This window comes from Protopterus annectens, chromosome 14.part0 (genome assembly GCF_019279795.1).
Source record: "Protopterus annectens isolate FY-2018-M chromosome 14.part0, PAN1.0, whole genome shotgun sequence".
Taxonomy (NCBI): Eukaryota; Metazoa; Chordata; order Ceratodontiformes; family Protopteridae; genus Protopterus; species Protopterus annectens.
In genome coordinates, this window is record NC_056748.1 from 846,982,501 (window position 1) to 847,008,839 (window position 26,339).

General features: G+C 38.0%; 1 protein-coding gene across 3 annotated transcripts in view; it reads left to right on the forward strand.

The window, feature by feature from the left end:
* The window catches only part of GRID1 (glutamate ionotropic receptor delta type subunit 1), a 2,576,795-nt gene that overhangs the window by 2,428,411 nt on the left and 122,045 nt on the right, over positions 1 to 26,339 (forward strand). For all 3 annotated transcript variants that reach the window (XM_044056599.1, XM_044056600.1, XM_044056598.1), the window contains exon 11: positions 7,215 to 7,410. In XM_044056599.1, coding sequence (XP_043912534.1) covers positions 7,215 to 7,410 — 196 coding nt within the window. The remainder of the gene's footprint in view (positions 1 to 7,214; positions 7,411 to 26,339) is intronic.

Below are 26,339 nucleotides of genomic sequence, written 5' to 3' on the forward strand. Positions count from 1 at the left end.
GGGCAGAAAGGTTTACACTGCTGCCACGTTATGCTTTCAGGCCATCAACTATGACATATTTGACCAGGTATGTTTTGGCTCTCCTTTCCTAGGTTTCCAAAGTGGTTTCTCACCTCCCTGACTCTGAGAGGAAGGTTTGTGCCCTTCCCCTATTTGGTTGGACCTCTCAAGTTTCTCTCAACTCTATCAAATGCAGTTATGATGCAGCAGCTGCCTTTGGTTCTGCTGTGAGGTGTTACTCCTGGCTTTGTCTTCAGGCTTTGCATGATGACATTAAGGCCAAATTGCTGGAAGCTCCTTTGGATAATAAAAATCTTTTTGGTGCTGCTGCTGCTGAACTTTTCAGGTCTATCCAGGATAAGGGTAAAGCCTTGAAGGAGTTGAAACATTTTTGTTTCTCCTGTTCTTAAGTTTCAGAGGAATTACCCCTCCAAATCTGCTTTTGTTGTAGGCCGTCTCACTGTCTGCCTAAAGGGAAAAAAGCATTCTAGGCATGTGCTGCCTGCCAGGTCTACTTAAACCCCTACCTTCCAGAAACCTGCTTTCCAGGATAACCTGTGCCATTTGGCAGTGTGTTTCACCTTTCCCTCAGCCAGGTTCCCTTATCCTTCTATCTTTTCCTGTCTCTTCCAAATTGGTTAAAGTTCACAGCACACTCTTGGGTTCTGTCCATCATCTGCTAGGGATATTTCATGGTTAGGAAATCCCTTTCTCCCTTTTTGAGCATCCCTCAACTTGCTGAAGAACAACTTATTTTCCCAGAGGTGGTCCATTCTCTTTTGGTCCAGGGCACCATTCAAGCTGTGCCTCCTGCCCAGGTTGGTAGGTAGGTTTTTTTTCTTTTTTTTATTCCAGAATATTTTTGATTCCCAGAAAAGAGGGCAGTTGGAGATCAAGTCTGGATGTTTTCCAGCTGAACACCTTTCTCAATATTCCTTCCTTTCAAATGTTGTCACTTCAGACTCCATTTCCCCTTCTTCTACCCCCAGGCCTTTCTGGTTTTCCTGGATCTTAAAGATGCTTACCTTCATACCCCTATACCTCCCCTTTTCAGGCAGTTTTGTATTTTTCTCTTTCTTCATTGCATTTTCAGTTCTGTTTTGTCCTTTGGCATCTCTTCTCCCCCAAGGGTATTCACCAAATGCCTTGCTCCTCTCATTGCCTTTTGCGACGTGAGAGGAGTTCAGATATTTCTCTATCTGGATGATCTGCTTATTCAAGCTTCTTCCCCTGATGCTCTGCTTTCAAATCTCCAGTATACTATTTCCTTGTTACAGAGTCTGGGGTTCACCATAAACTTCCCAAAATCAGTTCTGACACCCTCTCTCAGGGTGATATTTTCCTTGGTTGCAGGCTTTGGATTATCCCCATGCTGGCATCTCTGCCTGCCTCCAATTCTCTGTCTCTTACTGTCTATTTCCAGTCTCTTCTTACTCTGGTTTTATTCATGGCCAGTGAATTTCTTAGGGTCCTGGAGTTCATGGCTTCTGCAATTCCCATGTTCCCTCTGGCCAAGATCTGCATGAGCAAGTTTCAGTGGTACCTCAAGTCAGTATGGCTGCGCTCCAACATTGCCACCCCTTAGTCTTCCTTCCCCCCCTGTCTCAAACTCAAGCATCAGTGGTAGATTCTTTATCTTTCTCTCAACCTGAGGCTTCCTTTACAGCCTCTAGTCCTGACTCAAGAGCTCTTTACAGGTATCTTAGAAAGGGAATGAGGGGTGTCCTTTTCCTCTTTCAAGGTTCAGGGTCTCTGGCCTCTTTATCAAGAGGTCAGACCACATCAGTATAAAGGAGCTGAGGCCTCTGCTTCTAGCTCTTCAAGCTTTTCATTCCCTCTTTTATCCCAGGCCCCTACAATTTTCATAGACAATACCACAGTGATGTGGTACTGTATGTCAACAACCAAGGTTGTACAAGGTCCTATCTTTTTTGCAGACTAGATCTTCAGGTCTGGGATCTAGCTGTCCAGTATCAAGTGACTGTTCAGGCTGTTTACATTCCCTTGCAGCATAATGTAGTGGCAAACTCTTTGAGAAGGTCCAGCACACAAGCTCATGAAAGGATGCTTCACAGATATGTGTTCCTGGACATTGTCCATTGGTGGGGTATTCCTCAGGTAGATCTTTTTGCCTCCCCGAGGCACAGATAACTTCCTCTATTCTGTTCTAGAGTCCCATGTCCTCTGGCTTGGAAAGTGGACACCCTGTCTTTTCCTTGAATGGGAATGTTTCAGTATGCCTTCACTCCCCTTTGTCTATTACTGTGAGTCTTGCACAAGATCAAGTAGGACTCTCCCAAAATTGTGCTAGTGACTCGTTTTGGCCCAGACAGGATTTGTTCCCTCTATTTCTCACTTGGCCAGAGGCAATCACCACAAGTTACCTCACTGGATGGATCCTCTCACACAAGACATGGGGTCTCTTATCCATCTTCACTTCTACACCCTTCAGCTGATTGTCTGGGTGATGGGGTTTTGATCCCTTTTAGGCACCTTTTTGCTAAGGACATGCCTTGGGTGGTGCAGGAGACTAGGAAATCCACTACCAGGAAATCATATTTTTCCAAATGGAAAAGGTTTTCTGTCTGGTAACTCTGTCTCCATTAGGATCCCCTATCTGTGGGGGTTCTTCTGGTTCTCTCTTACTTGTGAGATCTGCTCCATGCTGGGTTAGCATATTCTTCTATTGAAGCTCAGCTGTCAGCAATTTCTGCTTGTCTGTCCTTGACTTCTCCTCTAGCCTCTAGATATGAGGTCAAGCAATTTCTTAAAGGCATCCTTCATTTCAAGCCTCCCAGGAGGCCTATTTTGCTTTACTGGAACCTTAATTTTATATTTGAAAAATTGATTCAGGCTCCTTTTGTGTCTGCTTCCTCAGCATGCTTACAACAGTGTACTTGGAAGATTGTTCTTCATTTGACTGTCACTGCTACCAAGAGAGTGTCTGAACTTCAAGCTTTCATGGCTGTTCCTCCTTTCTTACTTTTCCACAGATACAGGTGCCTCTTTGTACTAACCCTTCTTTTATGCCCAAGGTGGTCAATGAGTTGTCCTTTAATCATTCTGTTCATCTCCCTTCCTTTTTTGCTTCACCGCAGTTTGCCAGAGAGAAGGTTCTTCACACCTTGGATATGCACAGACAGCTCAAATATTATTTGGATAAAACTAAAGTTATTTGCAGATCTGAGCAGCATACCTCTCAACCTCTTACAGCAAGAAATCTGCACAAAGCCACAAATAATGGAGGAACAAAGGCCCAAAAATAGGGACACCTTTTAAATATTACTCTTACAAATTTAGAAAATTGATAGAATAACAGGTTTTGCATTAGCATGACATTTCTGAAGGACATGAAATCTGAAACTAAAATGTCTGCCATTATTTTTAGACATAGGTCCTCAATGATTTGCCAGTGATTTTCAAATCAACCATAATTTTATGACAAACAGAGCTAAAATATGAGGCAAAAACTGAACATTCTACAAAGATCTGGATAGTTGAGAGGTATACTGAGCAACTTTTTGTTTCATTTCATCTCAGATCTTTGGTTTTGGCTGTTGCTAAGCAAACCATCTGTTCCTGGACTTTTAAGACCATTTCCTTTTGTTATTCCTTTAATGGTAAATGTCTTTCCTCATCAGTAATGGCTCATTCTGCAGGGCTTTTGCCTCCACTGATGCTTTTTTCAAGGGTCTGGATACCAGTTCTGCCGTTGAGGCTGCTACTTGGTACTCTGTCCATACCTTCACTAAGCATTATAAGCTGGATGCTATGTACAAGGCTAGTGTTGGTTTTGCCACGGCTATCCTGCATTGGTTCCTGGAGGGCTCTTCCATGCCATCCTGCACCCATTTTTCCTCTTGGGCTTTTGCAGTCTCCCTTAGGTTATGAATACTCCAAATGTAATATTGAAGGACATACTACAGTTGTGTAAAATTTTACCTTAACATTAGAAGTCCTTCTCTTCAGTGTTGCACTATTTGCTGTGTCCCTCCCTCCCTTCTGTTCCCCCTAATCTAGGCTGTTCCTTCTTGCCTTCCTGGCTCAGTGGCTCTTCTCCTTTCTCACCTTCTGGATGCATGTCTTTCCTTGTCCCTAAAGACACTCTGTTTCTCCTGGGACTTCTTCAGTTCTGAGTGTGTGTGTGTCTCCGTATTTCCCCTTTAAACCCTACACTTTGCACGTGTATAAGTCCTAATGGCTTTGGTATTCTGGCCTGACATTGGGCTATCCTTGGCAGGAGATCCGTTAGGTTATAAATACTGCAACAGTCAAAAGAAGGACATGTACTGTTTTGGTAAGATTTTACACATCTGTACTTTATTGCAAAACAAGTAACTGGTAGCAGATGTCTGCTTACTTTTGCCACAGCGTTTGGTTTGGAACTAGTCCCATTCAACAGACTTGTTTGAAATATTCAGTCCATTCCTTGATGGCAACAGAGTGGGAAGAGCAGTCAAGGATTTAGAAGTTAGATTCTATTATGGCCCTGAGTAACTGCCACGTTGGATGGATAGTCTGTGCTATAATTTTATGAGAAACAGTGCAACACAGCAGGAATCAGGGAATGACTTGTCTTAAAACAAATACTGCTAGGGCAAGCACTGTTTTATATTGTCATTTTCTAAGAGGAAAGAGCTTATGTAGTACCTGGTAAGTTTCAAGATATTAGATATGCACAAGAATATACACAGTGGAAGACAAAATAAAAAAAATGGCATTTATGTTATTCCACGTGGTTTGAAGTACTACCTGCATGGATTTCGATGATCACTGTAAAGAACTGATATAGTAGGGACAATAAATTTCACTCAAGACCCAAACCTTAACCACTCTTTCTTTTTAAAAAAAATATACTACCTTTCCAAGTGCACTTGGTCATTATCAGTTACTTATCTTTCCCTACTGACTGTTGGAAAGTCTACAGTATTTTAGAGAAAAAATAAGCCCATTCATCAGACTTATATCCTGTTTACGGTAGTGTGTACATGCATCTTTTCAGTAGTGAGATTGTCGTGTGTATAATCTTGTCTGTTAGTCATATTTATTTAGTGAAACAGGTCTCATGCCACCCAATACTTCATGCAGGATACCAAGTGCTTTGGATGTGTGGTTAGGAACGACTCTCAACATATGAGATTTCAGATGAAAACAATTCTTTCTGAGCACATCTCAGAAGCACATCATCTGTCCTTCAGAGAATTTCTAGAAGTTTGTTAAATTCATTTTATACTTATTACTTTTTTGACTTAAAAATAATAACTAAATGTACCCAAGATTAGGCATCACAATTATGTCACGTAATATTCCAGACACTGCTTAGTGTTCTGTGCAGGAGTTTATTCTTACAAAGTCCAAATTACAATTATTCTAGCGTTTGAAAACAGGGGGGGGGATGGGATTGGCGCCATCTTCCTTGCCTTGTATTTGTATAAATATCTTTCTGCATTACTGAAGTATGCTTTTTAGAGATACAGTAGCAATTCATAGAGCCTATGAGGAAGGTCATTAAAGCGATAGCCCAGTTCTGACTCTGTCACTAGCAACAAACAATATTGCTGTGTGTTAGATGTCTTTATGATAGCATTAATATTACATGGTGAAATCTGATCATTTGTTAACAAAAGTGCATGTTAATGGTGGAGAACACAAAGCTCATTTTATTTGAGCTGTGCCATCAAGCAAGTATCTAACAATTATGTTGATAGTTTTAACCTGAAATAGTTGGTAGGTACTAAAAGTCTTCCATCAGACTTGCTAATATACAGCTATGAATGACAAATGGCAGAATTTTGTCTGTTATACATTTTTACACACTGCTTTATAATCCTGTAATGCCTATGGTGTGCTGTTTTTTTCACTGTTTGAGTTGTGGTCTCCAATAAACACCCTTTATTTATCTTTACCACTAAAAGCCTCAATGTGCTAGATGATCATTTTTTAGCTACAGCTCAGTGTGAACTGTTTGTTATGTTGACTAGGAAAGTATGCATTCATTTGCTTAAGGACAGTAACTAGGTAGAATGAGATACCTGGCTCAGTAATACACAGGGAGAAATGTATTTCATTATTATTATAGCAGTCGTGCTCTCCTATATTATTAAGTATGTGTACAAAGTGCTATGTTGACTTGTGTTCTCCAGCCGTAAAGGAAGCACCCATAAAGCTATTGGTTTAAGAAGGTTATCCCTAAAGGCCACTGACAACACAACCAGGCTGCAGCAATTGGCACCACTGTAGTTATAGCCCATATTGTAAGCAGCCTGTACAGCTTACCAGTCCCTTACAATAAGAAGGCATATATTATCAGTAAACAGAATGGAATGAACAATTATACTTCATCCCTTTCTCGTGGCATAAAAAGGTAACATAGCTTTTTTTTTAATTTATTGCATAAATTCTAAGTGGTACAGACAATGATGAGGAAAACTATAACATCTTTCTAAAATAAAATAGCATAAAACAAGTAGTTTATTACATTATATCTGTTTTTAAAGTGAAAGATATGCCTTAAAGTTAAATGCATTATACAACAACATGATATATTTTATAGAGGTAGTACTGCTGCTTTTTTCTCCACACTGTTTGCTGTTCATCAGTCCCTTCCTAGCCAATTCACTCATTTGTTCTCCATCACAGGAGCAAAGGTTGACTGGAAAACACCATCCCAGAGGCAGCCATTAGAGGCGGCTTGTGTTTTTTCTGACTTTTTTCCCTATTATTCCCCATACACACCTAGTTGTGCAAGGGAGGGCAGCATGCAATAGACTGACTACAAAAGACATTCCTCCTCACCTTCACAAGGGATGGTTCCTTTATGCAGACCTTCCCACTAACCATGTAAAGCAGGAAGTGGTTTGCTGGTCTCCAGCAGGGAAATGTTACCTGTCCAGAGTGTTTTGTTCCTAAATGCACAGACCCCCCCCCTCTCCCTGAAGAGGTAAGCGGGCCCTCCCCCTTGACCCCCTCTTCCCTACCTGCTTATCTTCTACAAGGCCATTAGTCAAACCTCAGTCATATGGGACACAGTCAGGACTCCTTCCATCTGGATCCACAGACCCAGACAGTAGTGTTACTAAAGTCTACTGTTGCTCATTTGTAGTGGAAGATCTATAAAATTGTGATAACTCAATGAACAGTATCTTTCAGGAAAAAAGCTATGTCATTGCAGTAATGCAACAGCTGATCTGAATAATGTACTTTTTATGTTTCAGAACATTCCAAGAATTAGGAAGACAAATTGAAATATCTTATGGTACAGTGAGAGATTCTTCAGTATATAACTATTTCAAAGCTAAAGGTACCAATCCATTGGAGCAAGATAGCATATATGCTGAGCTCTGGAGAACAATCAGTAAAAACAATGGGATGGACAATTGTGTGTCTTCACCTTCTGAGGGCATAAAAAAGGTAAAGTAACTTTTTTTTATTATTTTTTGAATAAATGCCAAATAATACAAAAATGATGAGCAAAACTTAAAGTCTGCTTTGCAGAATGCTGTAGACTTTTGAGAGCATGTAAAATTCAGCAATTAAGTCATCTAAAGCCTTGTTTGATTTCAGAGTTATATGATAAACTGCTAATCTCTCACATGCCCTGATTTTGCTGGTATACCTGTATTTAGAAACAAAACTGATATACTTTCTTGGCACAGTGATTAAGAATCTGGACATTCCAGCTATACATCATCTCTTGATATAAAGTTTTTTTTTTCTTTTTTTTTCAGTTTTTATGACCCAGACTATGTGGATCTTAGCTGGCTGTGAACCTTAGGGCTGTTTGTGTCTTGGTTCATGTTGCATATTTCATTTTCACTCTCAGTTAATTTGATTAGTTAGACATTACAGTCTAAAAAAATGTGGCAGGATATCTATGTAGAACAGACAAGTATTATATGCACTTTCAAAAGGGCAACTGCTACAGACTGTCGACTTACTGCTTCTGCTTTGTAAGAGGGAGTGAAAATCGTAGTTTGCATTTTAGTGTTGATAGTCGTATGAGTTACTAAAATTTTTTTAGCATAGTTCCTACTCAGCCTGTTGAAAGCAATTGTGCAAGTGTGTGAGGTATTCAGTACAGGATCAGGCAACAGTCTGCATATCCAAATGCAAGACTGAATATTGTATAACAACTAGTAAAAACATTCTCTGTCTTAATGAATGCCATTTTATGTTTTTGGGAAACAAAGCATGGTGTTCTGTTCTTCCCTTGCAGTGATCTATGACTTTCAAAGCTTTATTTGAACATAATTAAAGTCTTATGTAGACATGCTTAATTATGTATGCATTTAATAAAATGGACTGCTTCAATTAACTATTTAAGACTCTACATTCAGTATTTACTTTCTGGTTTTGGTGTTTAAAGTGGGTACCTGGTTTGTAATTTACATTTATCTGAGTAACTAAGGTGGCATGGATTCTCATTCAGTTAGTCTCATGTTTAATTTAGAGACAGTGAACTATTACTTGTAAATTAGGTAAATCTAGAGTGCAGCCAGTCAGTCTGAGGTTTGATATTTACTGATGTGGTAGCAATCATTTTAAAGAAAGGAAACAAGGCCATACTGGGTGAAACATTATAAGTGGAATTGTAGGTGCATGCTGCTGAGATTATTTTACTGATATCTTTAAACGGATGTCTGGATTGTTGCATCTTTTATTTGATTAATGGATTGCACCCAGTTAACAACCTTACTGTTCCACATAACTTGTTTACTCAATGGTTTCACTGTTTTTAAGTAATGAATATATGGGTACTACTTTTTTAACTGTGGTCTGTAGCATACTCTCAGTGTTATTTAATGGCTGTGTGTGTATGTTTTATATTCCACAAACTGCAAAAAAGCAGGAGATGTCACACATTGATGAGTATACAAGTCTGATAATCACATGTCCCTTTGAGGCAAAAGTCCCTGATTTTCAAGGGTGTTTGCCACTGATTTCAGTTTCTCAGTGTCAAGAGATATATATTATTAGATTTTCCCACATGCGTGAAAAATATGATTTAGCCCGATAAGGTTTCATATTGTTCTTCATAGGGTATAACAGCGGGCCAGTCTCCAAAGCTTCAGGGCACCTTCCACATACCTAAGCTGTCTAAAAGATAAGTTTGGGTGCAAAGCCCTTTAGAGCTTTGTTGACAGTAGAAAGAGGGAGGCTGAGCCCTGAAAGGACAATACTAGTGACAACAAAAATAAATGTCCACACCCTGCCATAAGAAACACATTACTAAAAACAAGGTGGAATGGAGGGAGGGAGTGGCTACTGCAGCAGTGACCATTCAGACATTACTGTTATGGCAAGTTTTATTTACATAAACGTATTATGGTCATCATATTGATCACTGCTGCATTACCTAACTATATGAGTAGATTACCTTAGCTAACAACATTTGACAGGTGGAAGGAGAAGAATCGAGGAGCTCCTGAGGAATGGTGCTAGCAAAGCTTGATCTGGAACCTAGAGAAGGAATCCAGCTTATAGTGCTTTGTAAAAGTATGTAAAGAGGACTAAGTGGCAGCTTCTAGAATGCCTTTAGAATCCTACCCTTTCCAACCAGCCATAAATGAAGCCAAGACCTCGGTAGATTGGGCTTTGTCTCTGCCTGCAATAGTTTTGTTATGGTGAGTATAACAAAAGGTAATAACCTTAGACAACCATTTGGAAATAATCTGTTATAACACATGTTATTCCTTCTTCTTACCTTCACAAGAAATGAGCAATTTATCCAAAGATCTGAAATATTTAGTTCTGTCAAGATAGTACCTCAGATGTCTGTGGACATCCAAGGTAGAGAGTATCCGTTCCCCCCTCATTTTAGGTTCAGGAATGAAAATGGAGTGATGGATAGTCTGCCTTAAAGTAAGCTCAGACATTACATTAGGCATAAAAGAAGCATTAGTTCTCAAAAACCCTAGCCTTATGGAAAATGAGGTATGGTTGACTCGCCATAAGAGCTTGCACCTCAGATACCCTATTTTCAGAGGTCAGGGCAATCACTAAAACTGTTTTTCATGTTAAGGACCTCAACTTAGTCAGATTAGTTGGTTCAAATAGAACGAGTTTTAGCTTTTCTAACACAAAATTAGTGTTTCTTTTTGAGTTTTAGTTTGTTTTTTTGTAGTGTTTCTTTTTGAGTTTTAGTTTGTTTTTTTGTAGTAAAGCGTGTATAACAGCGATTGCCTGAGCGGCTTTCTTTTTGAGACAAAATTAAAATCCTAAGGAAGGTCCACCTGTTTTCTTGGAGGCCTTTTATGCAAAATCCCTTTTAAGAACATTTTGATATAAGACTGCATTGAAAGAGGAAGATCCTTGGGCAGTCATCCTGAAATGATAAATAAGTGAACCTTGCTAGAGGAATAAGAAATGTCATAGGACTGTAACTGATACAAATATAATAGAACCAGAGAACAACTAGTTCTGAATGTGTGTTGGTTATGTTGTTGGAACCAAGTGGAAACTCTTTTCCATTTGCTAATATATGATTTTCTAGTAGGAGGCTTTCTCACCTCCATTAGTACCTGCTGTACATCCTCAGTGAACAGGTGCCTAAAATTAAGACCCTATCATCCAGTCAATCATTTGAAGTTTTCTGATGCTGGGATATATCAAACACCACTGTTCATGTGTGAGTAGATCTAGTCTGTGAGGAATCTTGTGGTAATTGTCTCTGACCATTTCCAAAAGAAAGGAGAACCATGGTTGCCTGGGCTAGAAAGGAGTCACCACAGCAGTCTTGGCGGGTCCTTCTGAATCTTCAGAATTATCTTGAATATTAGTGGAAAATGTGGAAAAGCATACAGGAGCATTCCAGTCCAAGGAAAGGAAAAGAAAAGCAATCTGCCTTTCAGGCCTTCTTGCATGGGGTCCTGGAACAGAATCTTGTCTGTTGATTGGTCAGAAAGGAAGCAAAGAGGTCTACTTGAGGAACTCCTTACAGATGGATCAAATCTTGGAAGACCCTCTGCTCTACTTTCCATTCACGAGGGTCTGCCCTGATCCTGCTCAGCTTATCTGCTACACAATTTTTCTCTGATGGAGTGTAGGGTGCCTGTAGCTTGAGAGTGCACTATTAAGCTATACCCCAAACTAACACAGCTAGACTGCAAAGGGAGTATGACCTGGTTCCCCTTGCTTGTTGATGTTCCATATGACTGTGGTGTTTTCTGTAACCACTTGAAGAGGTCCGGAGAACCAGAGATAGTTCAGAAAGTTGAGTGCCTTGATCAGGGCAGGTATCTCCTTGATACTTAAGTCTTGTATTTGTCTTTGGTGTCTCACATCCCGTGCACTTTTGACCCTCCTGAAATTGCTCCCAAAAACAAAATCCAAAGCTTCTGTGTTTACTGGCTGCTTTTGACCAGGCTGGGGGAAGCAGATACTTGGATTTAAGGATATCTGTTTTCTCTACCAGAAGATTTGTCTTCTGACAACCCCCAACACTGATTTAAAAAGATAGAGTGCTGATGCCTGGACCAAAAAGTTTTCAGATACCAATGCATCTTTCTCATGTGGAGTTTTGCCAAGTGCATCATGAGAATCATAGATGCAATGTCAAAAAACCTGATGCACTCCCTCACAGTGACCAAAGTCTGAATGGAAAACCTTAGAAATATTTCTAGAAAAAGATCTATTTTTCCTGTGGAAGGAATACTGTTTCAACTGAGGTGTCAAACTGACACCACAGGAACACAATCCTGTGTGAATGGAGTCAATAAATACTTTTAAATGTTCACCAGCTGGTGTAAGTGATCTCTCACTCAAAAGAAAGAGAGAGAGAGAGAGAGAGTAAGATTCCTGACACTTTGAAAAAATTCTTCAAAGATAAGCAAGTCATCTAAATATGGAAAAATGCTGAGACCCTATAGCCTGCAATGAACTACAACTGGAGCTAGATACTTTGTTATCACACTTGGTGCAGTGGATAGTCCAAAGGTTAAGGCAGAGAACTGATAACATGATCCAGACACACAAAACCTTAAGAAACATCTGATGTGTAGAAGAATAGGGGTGTAATAATAAGTATATTTTAAGTCTAGTATTGCCCGAAAACTTGAAAAAGAAAGAAGAGGTAACAGGTTGTGAAGTGACATCATTTTGAATTTGGCACTATCGCAAACAAGTTTAGGAAAGAAAGATCCAGAACTGATCTCCAAGGAATTTTTTTCTTTGGCTCTAGGGAAGGAGGAACTGGTTCTGTCACTCCTTGGGACAGCATGTGATGAAGAACCAGTGCAAACAAAACAGTCTGATCTGGAGGATAAAGATTGACCCACTGGGAAGGAAGAATTCCTCCCACTGCCATCTGTAACCCTAATGAATGATTTTCAGAACCCATTTATCTTTTGCCAAAGTGTAAAATGGAAATTCAGACTTTCTGAAGAAAAAAGGGGCCAGAGTTGAAGGGGTTCACAAAGTCATTCAGACTTGTTGGAATGTCCTTTGTTATCAGATCTTCAAGACTTCTTTTTGAAACTCATTCGATGTTTCTTCTTAAACATTTGTTTACCTGCATTTTTTTTTTAGTCTGTTTACTCTGTTTTTGCCAAAATTGGATGAGGAGATAGAAAATCCCTTGGAAAATTTGGAAAAAGAGGGCTAAAACATTTTACCAATTCCCTAGTTCAGCTTGCCCATTTCATCACACTGTTTGATCACATATGCAGCAGAGGGGCCAAACAGTGCATGTCTATCCAAGGGAGAATTTAAAATGTCATTTTTAACATTATCTAGGAGGTTCAACAAATGCAACCATGCAAACATCCTCAAAACAATAGTAGTGGCCATAGCCCTGGAAGAAGTATCAACAGAGTCATAAACACACACACACACACACACACACACACACACACACACACACACACACACACACACACACGCGACGCTGCACACACATACACACGCACACACACACACACACACACACACACACACACACACACACACACACACACACACTGTAAACAATGAGTAGACCTGTGTAATAGAAGAAATTAAGTTATTTAATGCAGATTTTTCCTCACAAAAAAAACTGCAGATAAAATTTATCTCATCTTTTTGCAATAAATATATAACCATGACAGTTCAAAATTCTGAAAAATCAAAGTTGCAGAAGTATACATTCTTTTCCATACTTAATAATAACATTCCCTTCCTTATCAGAAAGAGTAGAATTGGAATTAACTAAGTGTTTAGCAGTGTGGGATCAACTAAAGATATAGCTGTATGGGTCAGGTTTGGAAATAGTGTATACCAGTTTAAAGGAATAAAGAACTTTATACATCCTATCTGGCTTTTTAGGAGAAACTGGCTGACATTCAGGAAAATTGCAGATAGGAACACACGCAGGCATCCTCTAAAGCAGACAGAAAAAGAGGAATGGGTGTATGCTCTGAAAAATACCTCTTTAACAGCTCATAGTATTTCTTGAGGGACTGAGAAGCCTCAGTGTTCTCCCACTGAAAACACTGTCACATTCTAGAAATAGTCTTAGAGAAAGAGACTCCTCGCAGGGAAAATCAGACATCGAGCTCTCCTCTGTGTGTGAATCAGACATTTGAGGAAACAAACATATATGCATCCTTGTATCTTCCTGTTCAGAATCTTGAATATCTTCAATAAAATATGAATCTCTCTTTCTTTACCAGAAACTACTTTACAAGAAGGATCAATAACCTGAGTTAAACCCTGAGCCAAATCCAGTAAACTACTCCTATCCAAAAAAGTTGAGATGGTATAGATACATGCTTGCTTTTCTGTTTTTTTTTTTTTTTGTCAGGAAAAATGGAGCCAACCATGTTACTAGTATCAGCAACAACTTTTGCAGGGATAGGCACAGCATTCTTACACAAGAGGGAAAACACCCCTGTTCCCTATCCCAGGACCAATAAGAATCTCTCTCCCTTGCCGACTGAGGGGACTCCAACATCTGCAGGGGACCTGGATATCCCCCAGTCCATAGTAGATGTAGGTGCTGCACCAGAGGGATATGAGGTAAATGTTGAGTGGTCTAATGTACAAGAAATGGCCACAGCAGAGTCACTCATCTAGGGCTGATGAAAAGTGCTAGCCAGCTTTGGTGGCAAAGGTTGTTTGCATATGTTTTCCTTTTTGTGGTTGGAAGAAGGACTGACCATGGGACTGGTAGTCTGTTCCATGGTCAAGCTGAAAATGGTGCCTCTTTCCCAGGAGGACAAGCAGCAAGATACAAGTCCAGAAAAGTTAGTTTTTGACAGAAAAACACAGTAAAAAGCATTTTAAAAGACTATGTCACCTCCGCAAAAGTAACATTTCTCCATAGAAAAACTGTTTTCAGTTACTTTACACCACTTTTGAAGTACATTACATTCTCAGGACAGTCCACTAATGCACATATCTCCAAGCTATAAAGTAATTTCCGGAAAAAAAAGTAATAAAATATCAACAAAATTAACAAAATGAAAGTTTTTTGTCCCAAAGGAACTTTTCTGCTCAGCAAAGTAAAACACAAGCTGACTGTTGATCCCCAAAAGGATCTGTCTGACAGTTTTAGCACATATAAGGTACCCTGAAGCTTTGAAAGCTTTCCAGCTGTTATATTATTGCCGAATATAGCCAAGGCTACTGATCAGTCAAATGTCTTCTGTTTTGGTAAATTTGTACTTTTGTTTTCTTAAGCATTCCAATTATGTAACTGAGACAGGAAATGTACAGATCACCATTTATTTTTAGAGATGGCAGTTCTTTCTAGAACAAAAACAAACAAAAAAAAAAACTGGGAGAGAGCTTGTCATCATTTTTTAAGTTTATTTTGACAAAACTGTAAAAGCATTTATTGCATGTTATAGCTTATTAGGAGAATTTTGTGTTAGAGCATTACTGCTGCAGAAATGCAGGGTTAAAGAAGTACTATTTGTCAAATAAGTCCAGAAGTATACAGTACTCGCACTAATCCATCCCCTCCAGACTGTCTGCAGTAGCAAAACATTCTTTTCTTATTCTTCCATATTGGCTTATAATTATATAATATTATCTTTGTGGTAAAAGTGGCCATACTTTCTTTTGCTTAGCATGCAGTTCTCTAACAAGACTATGCACAACTTCACCATTGTCAGTTCCACAGCCATCCAGTCATATCAGGGCTAATATTCAGTAGTGTAAGAAGCATCTGCATGACATCACGGTCACTAGATCCAAAGTAGCTCAGCCATTGCTTTGATACTAAGAGCAGCAGCATCTCATTCAGTTGTTATGTCATTTATTGAAAGATACTTGGCAATTTTATTTATTTATTTATTTAAATTTGGTTTTACACAGGTAGAACAATAATTAGAAAATAAACAATTACAGGCACAGCCCAGAACACAAAATCATAGATATAAAACAATAGTTAATACTAGATATACAATAAAACAATAGTTAATAATAGATATAGAATGATTCTTTGTGAGTACATTACAGTAACACATATTTCTGATGCCTGTAGATGTTACTATGATTTTTTACCAAGTAGAATACAAAACCATGTGGCCACTAACTAATCAGAATCTTAAATAAGTCTCTTCACCTGTAGCTGTCTGACCTGAGATGCCGCATGTGACTAAGCTACGAGTGAGCTGTGTCGAGAGGGTTACTTTAATTTCTGTAACTATTTTATTCTGTTACATATTTCAGTTTTTCCTTTGCTTTATTCTCTCCAGTACTCTTTAGTGGTTGTTCCACATTCCTGCTTCCTGCTTAGCATCTACTACTTAAGCACCACTCCTTATTGCTTCAATTTTTCATTCCTCAGATGTAACTGACCTTAAATGTTCAGTTTGTCAAAGCTGCAGTTGAGGTGTATTGATGGGGAGGGTCTATATTACCAGATCGAAAACCCGTTTCAGCGAACACCACAAGACTGACACGTATAGCGCGAACCGCAAATACGCTGGACCCCTAAACCGTGAAATTTCAAATCTCGAATCGTCATAGTCAGCCAGCACCACCGCACACTACATACCAAAACATAATAAATAAAACACATACATACACTAACCAAACCCTACTTCTAACCCTACACTAAACCTTACATACATTACTATCTATTCACTTACCTTAACCCACACCCTAACCCAAAGGTCTGTAACTATCACATACTTACCCTACAGACATATACCCAAACAAAACAAATAATCCACACACATACACTTAACAAAACTCTACTTCTAACCCTACACTAAACCTTACATACATTACCTATCTATGCACTTACCTTAACCCGCACCCTAACCCTAAGGTCCATAACTATTGCACACTTACTTACGGAACTATACCGCAGACGGGCCAACCATTATACTTCGACATTTCATGTTTCACGGTTTTGAACATTCGCCGTTACTGTAGTTCGCTCTATACATGTCGGTCTTGTGGTGTTCACTGAAACGGGTTTTCGATCTGGTAATATAGACCCGATGGGGAGAGGGAAGGAGGGTATCTTTGTTCCTAATATTTAGGCTATATATTTCCATTTTCCCTTTATTTTATGGCTTATTCTTATGTCTTTTCAGCTTCTACTACTTATGAGCAGTTGCATGCATTTTGTGTGATGCAATGATACTTTTCCTGCATCTGCATGTGATGCATGTTTGAAGTAAGACAAGTGGGTTAGAAATAGTTTTGAGCCTTCTGTAAAATATTTGTTCTTTGTTTCTTATTTCACTGCATGTGTATCTTAAGTGATATTTGTCTGTGTAAAAAGATAACAAGTCCTCTGACAGGCTGTTTTTGGCATCTATCAGACTAGTTGCTTAGTTTGTGTGTACTGATGTCCAGCTCAGGGGTAAACTGTTGCTCAAAACTGTGATAATTATTGCTTATAATTACCAAGGTACCTTTTTTAGATACTCATTAAAGTAGTTACAGGTATTTCACCAGGGACTCTCTCTTTCTAGTTTCATGTACAATTGTTATAGTTTTCCTTGTCAGCTTCCATCTGCCTTAAACTTTTTCATGTGGCTATTCTGTTTGTGGCCTCCACAATTTAATCTTTTACACTTAAGAAAACACTGGAACTTATTCCAGATAGTTATGTTTTTGGATGTTTGGTAGCTTATAAAGTTTTTGGTTTTAAGTTGTATGGCACTACTGTATTATCTTCTTTTCTTTATGTTTCCATTTGTTAATGTGTTGCCTGTACTGGTTCAACTCTGACCTAAGCTCTCCCTGGGCAGTCCAGTAACCTTTGCATATACCTTGGGTTATTTCATTTCTTAGCTAGTGGCCTATAATGATGGAAAAAAAAGTTGATAATGTTTGCATTCAAGACATAGTACAAAGGAAATTTCCCTATCAGTATGAAGTATAGTATGCAATGAAATGATCCAAACAAGAGTAAACCTGGCAGCAAATGTCACTGTCTTATTAGCTGGTTTGAAGTTATGCGAGTTTAAAAAAATGGTTGACATGGACTTGCATTCAGAATGACAAAATATATGCCATGATCAATTTGCTATTAAGAATGCCATAGTATTAAGTAATGAATGTAATCTTATTCCTTCTCCCCCAGTATCTATTGACATTTCCAGTAGTAAGAATGTTTCCACCCTGGTTGATAAGGAAAGTATAGCTGCCTCCAGTGCTGGGAGCACAGATGGAAATAACACTAAGTAAAGGTGCTTACATGAGAAGAAAACCGTAAACTTTCCCTGAAGCAAAATATAAGATATGGATAATCTTTGAATGGGGAGAGGCAGATCAGTGCCCACTTTTGAATGGTCATCCCTGTCTAAAGATCAAGGAGTCCCATAATCTAAGTAATGGTGCACATACTCATATTTTCAGTATTAATACTATGACCAATTCATATACTTGCATGAAACACAGGAGCGAAGAATAATACTAGCTGGGGGTTTAAATTTACCAGAAACAGATTGGAATAATATTGCTTCAACAGCATTAGTAAGGGAATTATTCACAAAGTATGTTCAGGAAAAACAATTGCTTCAGATTGTAAAAAAAAAAAAAAAAAAAAAAAAAACAACCAGGGGATGGTGCATAGGTTCATAGGTAGGTACTAGGCTATCGGCCCTAGGGCCTATACAAGCCCAGCCAAAAAGGTACCCTGGCTTTTGCCACCCAAGAAAATTATTTTCCTGTGCCACTGTCGAGCAGAGCCACAGAAGGGATCACCAGGGTGAATTTCCTATGTCCCATCCAATCATCAAAATTTTTCTTGAAGAGTGCTAATGAGGAGCTTTGTTTGATAGATAGGTAGTTTATTCCAGAGTATGGGAAGTCTCTGGGACAGGAATCTATCCCTCTGGCATGTTCTGTTTATTGTGGTGACAAGGTGTAGGTCCCTAGAGCGTGTAGCTCGGAGGGATTGGGATTTCTTTAAGTGGAGAATGTCCAACATCTCTGGGTTTGACATAGCTTTGTATGTTAGGCAGAGATCACCTCTGAGTAGGCGATATGTGACGGAGTAAAGCTGGAGTATTTTGAGACAGTCTGCGTAGGGCATCTGTTTGAGGCCAGTAATCCTCTTTGTGAGGTATTTCTGCGGCCTTTCCAGTTGTTGTAGATGTTTTGTGAGGTACATACCAAAAGGGGCGTTGAACTCTATAATGGGTCTAATGAGTGATGAGTAGAGGGGAACAATGACCTCTTTTTTTTCTGGATGAGAAACCTTTTGTGATGAGGTGTGCCATGTAGAAGGATTTCCTGACTACTGTGGTGATGTGATTATCAAAGGAGAGACTACTGTCCACCTGTATCCCAAGGTCTCTTATCACACTTTCAGTCTTAAGTATACTACTGTCTATGTTGTAGTTCATGGGTACAGAGTTTTTACCAAAGGGAATGACAATGCACTTTTTGGCATTCAGCTTGAGGCCATGGCTTTGACGCCAGGCATTTGTCTCAGTGAGGCCCTTTTGTAGGATGTCCACATCGTTAGGAGTTTTTATTATGGCTCCTAGTTTGCAAGGACCTTCTGTATTAGCCTGTACTTCAGAAAAGTAGATACCAAACAGGAGACGACCCAGGGCTGAACCCTCTGGTACTCCACTTGTCACTGGTCTGAAGTCGGATTTGGAGTCTGCTACTTTCACAGTCTGGGTTCTGTCAGTGAGTCAGTTGGCAACAAACCTTGTGACATAGGGATTTATACAAAGTTTAGTGAGTTTATCTATAATTCCAGAGTGGGAGATGGTGTCGAAAGCCTTGACAAGATCTAGATAGGCTGTGTGAACCACCTTACCCTCGTCTACGGCTTTGGTGACTGCTTCAAAGAAGTCTATCAGTTTTAGGAGACATGATCTGCTTTTAACAAACCTGAACTGGGTGGGGTCCAGAGTTTGGAGATTACCAATGTCTTTGTTTATAAGTTCCATGATGATACGTTCCATGGCCTTGCAGAGCAGGCTCATCAGGTAATGGGGTGGTAGTTCCCAGGGTCCATGGTGGCTCTCTCCTTGTGGAGTGGGATAACCATCACTGTGCGCCATTCAGCAGGCACAAAGCCTGAAGTGAAGCTATGATTGGACATGGTACTTAGGTGGGGTGCCAGTTTGTTCTGCAGTTTGTGTAGAACGCAGCCTGGAATGTTGTCTGGTCCCATGGATGCTGTGTTCTTTGCTTTGGAGAGTGTGTTTTTTTTACCTGTGCAGCCTTGATTACAGAAATTTTGCATTCTTCCAGTATAGAGATGGGCCCTTTAGGGGGTGAGAGGGGGTAAAGTTAGCACTGAACCTATCTGCCAGGATGTTGGCAATATCAGATGGGTCTGTATATTTAGTGTCATTGTGCTGTAACTCAGAGCAGATCTGAGTGTTGCCATTGAGATTATTCATATAGCTATAGAATGCTTTGTGGTTGTCTTTAGAATCCGTGGTGATATTGTTTTTGTAATTAGCTTTGGAGGATTTTATCAGGGATCGCAGCTTCTTACTGAGGCTGACCAGGGAGCTCCTACACTCATGGAATTTTATGCTCTTTTGCAACAGTATCTTCCTTCTGTTGTACAGTTTGTTTATGGCAGGGGAAAACCAGATTGGCTTTCTTTTTTTGGAGGCTAGCGTCTTGGTTCTGTTTGGGATAGCATGATCCATGCACTCGTGTAAGTGCTTATAAAGTGCAATTTTGTAGGATTCAGTAGTCGTAACTGTATTGTCCATCTGCATGGGTGTCATGAAGTTCACCACTTCTGTCTTAAGAAGCATGAAGTTGGCTTTGGAGAAGTTTTTTACCATAGTTTCCTTAATGGGGGGGGGGGGGTGCAGGATGTGGATATCTAGGGTGATTAGCTTATGGTCGGATCGGACCAATGAGGCGTTGATTCAGGTGTGGAACACCGGTCATTCATGTTGGTAATGACTAGATCTAGGATATTGTTGCCCCTGGTGGGGGTATGGATAAGCTGATCCAGGGCATTGGAGTTTATGAATTCCAGAAAACATTGAGCAAAGGAGTTGGTACATGAGTAGTTTTCCCAGTTAATGGTGGGGTAGTTAAAATCGCCCATTATTAGGGTGTTTGGTTGAACCCTAATATTTTCCAGTACATCAAGAAAAGAGGAGTGGGAATCCTGGGGCATGGTGGGGGATCTGTAGCAAGCTACAATTTGGATTGTGGTTTTTCCCAGAGTTAGTTGCACTTGGATAACCTCGGATGCATTATGCTGAGCATCTAGCCTGGAGGTGTGGATATCCTTAATGAATATGGACACACCTCCACCTTTGGTGTTCCGGTCCAGATTACATGGCCGAAAAGTGTGGTATGAGTTATAGCCTGGTAGTGCAGGGGTGCTCTCTGGAGCCTTGAACCAGGTCTTAGTCACTGCACAGATATAGATGTTCTCCATTTTAAGGAGTGCCTCGAGTGAGTGCATTTTGAGATTTAGACTTCTAGCATTTAGTAGCATCACCCTCAGTTTTTGCTTGCCTGTTTCTGTTATGGTGGTGAATTTGTCATTTGAACCTTGCCTAAAAAAAGCACTATAGGGGTGGCAAGAATCTTAGCCAGTATCTGGAATCCCAGGGTTGACAGGTGCAGGCCATCTCTGGCAAAGCATCGTGGTCTGTCGACCATGTCATCCTAGGCAGACAGATACTGGATCCCTTTAGAATGACACCAGAAGCTTAGCCAATTGTTGAAGTCAATCATTTTGCCCTTGTACTGCGTTATCATTCTGGGTGATGGCAGAATGCTACTCAGGGCTAGGGTCATACCTGCCTAGGCAACAAGATCGGAGACCTCTTCCATGTCTCTTTTCATGTAGTCCAGGGAGGTATGTCTCAGGTCATTCACACCAACATGGACAATCACAGAGTCATATTTGTACTTGTTGTGGAGTGGAAAGTACTTGTTGTTGAGTGACCTGAGTGCATGGGTTATGTGGCGGATCCTGGCACCCGATAGGCAGCTGACATTAACCTTCTCCTTGTTTAGCCTGGTGAGTGGGACATCAGTGTGCCTGACTATAGCGTCACCTATGACTAGTGTGTTGGGTACGTTGTTTTGCCTTATTGGCTGTGGTTGAGTGGCACACTGATTCTGTGGGCTATGTGTCATTTGGGTTGTGTTGGGGGGGGTGGAGGTTGCTTGCATTTCTGCTTTGGAGGTCTCTATTGCTTGAGCAGATTATTATTGATAGCCTCCGTGAATGTTTCTGTGTTTCTATGTGTGGATTTTGGTGGTGTAGAGTTAGTGAGACTATGTGATGAGTGTGGTGTGGTGCAAGTGTTTACCTTCTCCTCTTTTGTTTTTTTAAAACAAGTTTATTGTTTTTAACATACAAAATAAATATCATAACAATCTTATACAAGCAATTAAAATGTAAATAGTTATAACATTTAATAAAATAACCAAAGTATTTACAGAGACATCCACTACAAATCAAATCAATTGATTAAACTGTAATGTCTTACTAATGAAACTAAGATTTTTTTAACAGGTTTTGTAAAGTATCCCATATAATATAGTAAGACATTTTTCTAGTAGTTCTTGACTTTATTGTCATCAATTCCATATGACACACTTCAGTCATAACATTTTTAAATTCAATGAATGAAGGAGGAGTATCTGAAATCCAATTTCTGGTTATTACTTTCCTAGCCACTGCTAGAATAGACCATAATAAGGGAAGTTTAACTTTTTTAACACTTATAGGAACAGGAGTGTTAAATAATATAAGTGATTTATAGACAATGAAATTATCTGTGAAAAGAGCCTGCAAAAAATCATTGATTAACATCCAATATTCCTTCAATTTTATACAGTCATAAAACATATGTGCCCAGTCAGCATTTATTTCTACATTACATCTCTTACATAAGTTGTCTTTATTACTTATTTTATTCATCATTAAAGGTGTATAGAAAGATCTATGTAAAAATTTCCAAGTAAAATGTCTCCAATTAATGGAAGAAGTAGTTTTATAAGCAGATTCCAATATATATTGTTTATCTTGTTGTTTTGGTGATTCACCATTAATGGAAATTAAATAATTCCAATAGGTATCTGAACTGTAATGAGTTTCTTCTCTAATAATTTTATGTATGTGTGAGAGCTTACCTTTATCAGAAACCCTATGTTGTAAATTTAATATCAAGTAATCAATCAGAATTGGGACAGATTCTTTAACTGTTAAAGACATTAAATCAAGTTTATTAATAAGATGTTGTCTAAAAGTCTGAATTTCTAACCAACATGTTTCTCTCAAATCAAATTCTTGCTTTAAGAATTCTAAATTTTTTACTTTACTGTCAGACAGCAACTGATACCAATACTTTAAATCATTCTCTGTGACTAAAAGAGTTCTTTCAGAGGTGGTTGATAAAAGAATACCTTGTGTATACATTATAGGGAATAGGATAAAATTCCATTCCTTATACTTAGGATGCATAAAGGGCGGCCACGGTGGTGCAGTGGTTAGCATTGCCGCCTCACAGCAAGAGGTTCTCCGGTTCGATCCCCGGCTGGGGTGCCTTCTGTGCGGAGTCTGCATGTCCTCCTGTGGTCGTGGGTTTCCTCCGGGTGCTCCGGTTTCCTCCCACATCCCAAAGACATGCTGCAGGTGGATTGGACATTCTAAATTGGCCCTAGGTGTGCGTGTGAGTGTGCCTTCTGTGGAAGGTTGGGCACCGGGCTGGCAACTCGACACCGTGAAACTCCACTGCCATTCAATGTGCGGACAAGGTGATCCGCTGTGGCGATCCCTGACCGGGAAAAAGCCGAAAGAAGAAGAAGATACTTAGGATGCATAAATATAAAATTACATTAACTAATAATAATGTTTAATGGGTAACTAGCTATATATTTTGGTGTAATAGATGAAGTACAAAATTCTTTTAGTAACCATAACATGGGGTTATTTACAATAGTATTTTTATGTATTAAAGAGATTTTCATGAAGTGAATGCTAATTAGTTCCCAATAATCTTTCCATTTTGCAACATATGACTTATCTATTAACAAAGTAATAACTTTTATAATAGAAGAGATAGTATATAAATTAAAGTCTGGAAGTGAAATGCCCCCTTGAGACCAACTATTAGTATGCTTCTTTAATGCAATCCTAGGTCTATTAGGTGCCCATAAGAAATTTAACATTAGTGAATTCAATTTCTTAATAATTATTTTTGTAGGTGGGAGTATTATTGATTGTATTAAGTATAATATCTTAGGGAATATTATCATTTTAATAATTGTGAGTCTCTCTTCCATGGTAAAAAACATATTGTTCCAGCTATTGAAAAGATTTTGTATATTATGAAGACAGTTACTATAATTATTATGTATAATAGATTTAATATCTTTAGTTAATATTGTACCTAAGTAAGTTATCTGACCTGAGTTGGGTATATATTTGTGAAAATCATTAGTGAGGACATTTTTTTGTGTGTATATTGGTAATATTTTAGATTTTTCTTCATTAAATATCAAACCAGAGATATTTTTAAAATCCATCATTTTATCAAATAAGGACTGCATATAAGAGTTAGTTCCTGCTGACGTAATTAGTACATCATCTGTAAAAAGTTGAATTTTAGATATTGTATTTTCATCTATATCAAATCCTTCTATATCAGTACTGTTTCTAATCAAATTAGCCCAAGGTTCCATTATTAAAGTAAATAATAGTGGAGAGAGTGGACACCCTTGTTTTGTACCTTTTAATATGGGTATTTTTTGTGAGACATATATTCCTATCTTAATGTAAGCCAATGCTCCTTTATATAGATGCTCAATTAGATTTACGAATGCATCAGAGAAATTAGTGCACTTCAGTAAGATAAACAAGTAGTCCCAACTTACTGAATCAAATGCTGAGCTTATATCAAGACTAATAAGTGTTAAATCTTTCTTTTTCCTGTTTGCATAATCAATTAACGTTAAAGTTCTCCTTATATTATCAAAAGTATTTCTATTTATAATAAAGCCTGTCTGATCTATATCTATTATACCTGGTATGATTGTCTTTAATCTATCATCAAAAATACTCATAAACATTTTATAGTCAACATTAAGTAATGAAATAGGTCTATATGAAGTGCATCTGGTTGGGTCTTTATTGGGTTTTAAAATTGGTGAAATAAATGTGTATTTCCAGGATGGGGGAGTTGTTAACTCATTTTGAGCTAAAATGAAAACCCTATGTATTAATGAGTAAGTAGTTTTAGGAAGAATTTTATAAATCTCTGGTATAATACCATCATTACCTGATGCTTTGTTTGATTTAAGTTTGTTTATTTGTGTAATAACCTTTGTATATGAAATATTTTTATCTATTAGTTTAGTCTGTTGTTTATTAAGTTTTTTGTTCATGTTTGTAGTTATAAATTTATTTATTTTATCTTTAGGATCCATGTTAATGTTATTGTGATTAATTTTATGAAAGTGATTTCTAAATTCATCTAATATTTCTGGTAAACTAGAAACATTCTTCTTTTTCCCTGGAGAGAAAATTTCTTTGATATGATTTTGTTTATTCAGCCTTTTTGTTTTATTTTTAAGTCTATGTAAGTATTTGGGACTTATTGAGTAAGACAAAAACTTATATTTCTCTAATGTTATTTTGACTTTATGGGTTAAAATTTCTTTGTATTTCTCATTTAATTTATTTATTTCCTCAATGACTTTTTTGTCCATAATATTTTTTTTTTTATTATTATGTTTGTATGAGTCTAATTTGCTTTGAATATCTAGTAATTCCTTGTCCCAAGATTTCCTTTTATTATTATACCATCTGATACTTTGTCCATATAAATATGATTTTAAAGCATCCCAAATGTAAACAATGGAGACATCAGGTGTAGTGTTTAAGTCTAAGAAATGTTGCACCTCTGTAATTATATAATCTTTATAGTCTTTTAGTTGAGTTAAGTATGCTGGTATTCTTTTGATCTGGACATTATAAGTACTCTTTACCATAAATTCAAAGACAATTGAATTATGATCTGATATAGGACACAAAATGATTTTGGAATTAATTAAGTCTGTTACCATTTGGTTAGAAATAAAGACTCTATCTATTCTTGAATAAGTTTTATATCTGTTAGAAAAAAAAGTGCATGGTAATGATTTAGAATCTATCTGATTATTAATATCATTCAAATGATATGAATTAATAAAATCCTTTAAATGTTTTGCATTAGATGTAATTTTCCTTTTTCCTAAAGTAGTAGTATCTTTTTCATGTAGGATACAATTAAAGTCACCTGCTAAAATAATATCTCCTATAGAAAATGATATAATCTTATTGAGATGGTGTTTCACTGTGTTAATGCCAATTCCTGGTATCCAATATACATTGATTAATGTATATACTTTCCCATTAATCTGTATTGTAACCATACAAAACATTCCTTTATCATCTTTATAAGACTTAATAGTTTTAGGTATGGGCATATTTTTATTCCATAAGATAGCCACTCCTCTTTTTTTCTGTGTGTGTTCTGAACTAACCAAGACTGTATATTTATTAGTGGCTAATGTATCTATATCCTTTTTCAGGAGATGTGTTTCTTGAAGGAATATTAAGTTGGCTCTATGCAAATTAATATATCTCTTTAAACTTGCCCTTTTACATGGGTTATTCAATCCATTAATGTTTAAAGAAATTCCTTTTAGAGATATCATTTAGCTTTTATAAACATATAAAACATATAATCAGAATAACAATTAACAAAATAAGTGTTATTTTATCTCCTCCTTTAGGTGTTCCATTAATTATAGCTGTATTTAATGAAAATCTTATGGAATTTTGTGTAAGTTTCACTTTTAGTTGTAGTGACAATGAGTTTATAAAATGTAATGTGGATGTCAGAACTATATACATACAACAATAATCAGGTGAAAATAATGCTTGGATTAAACATTGC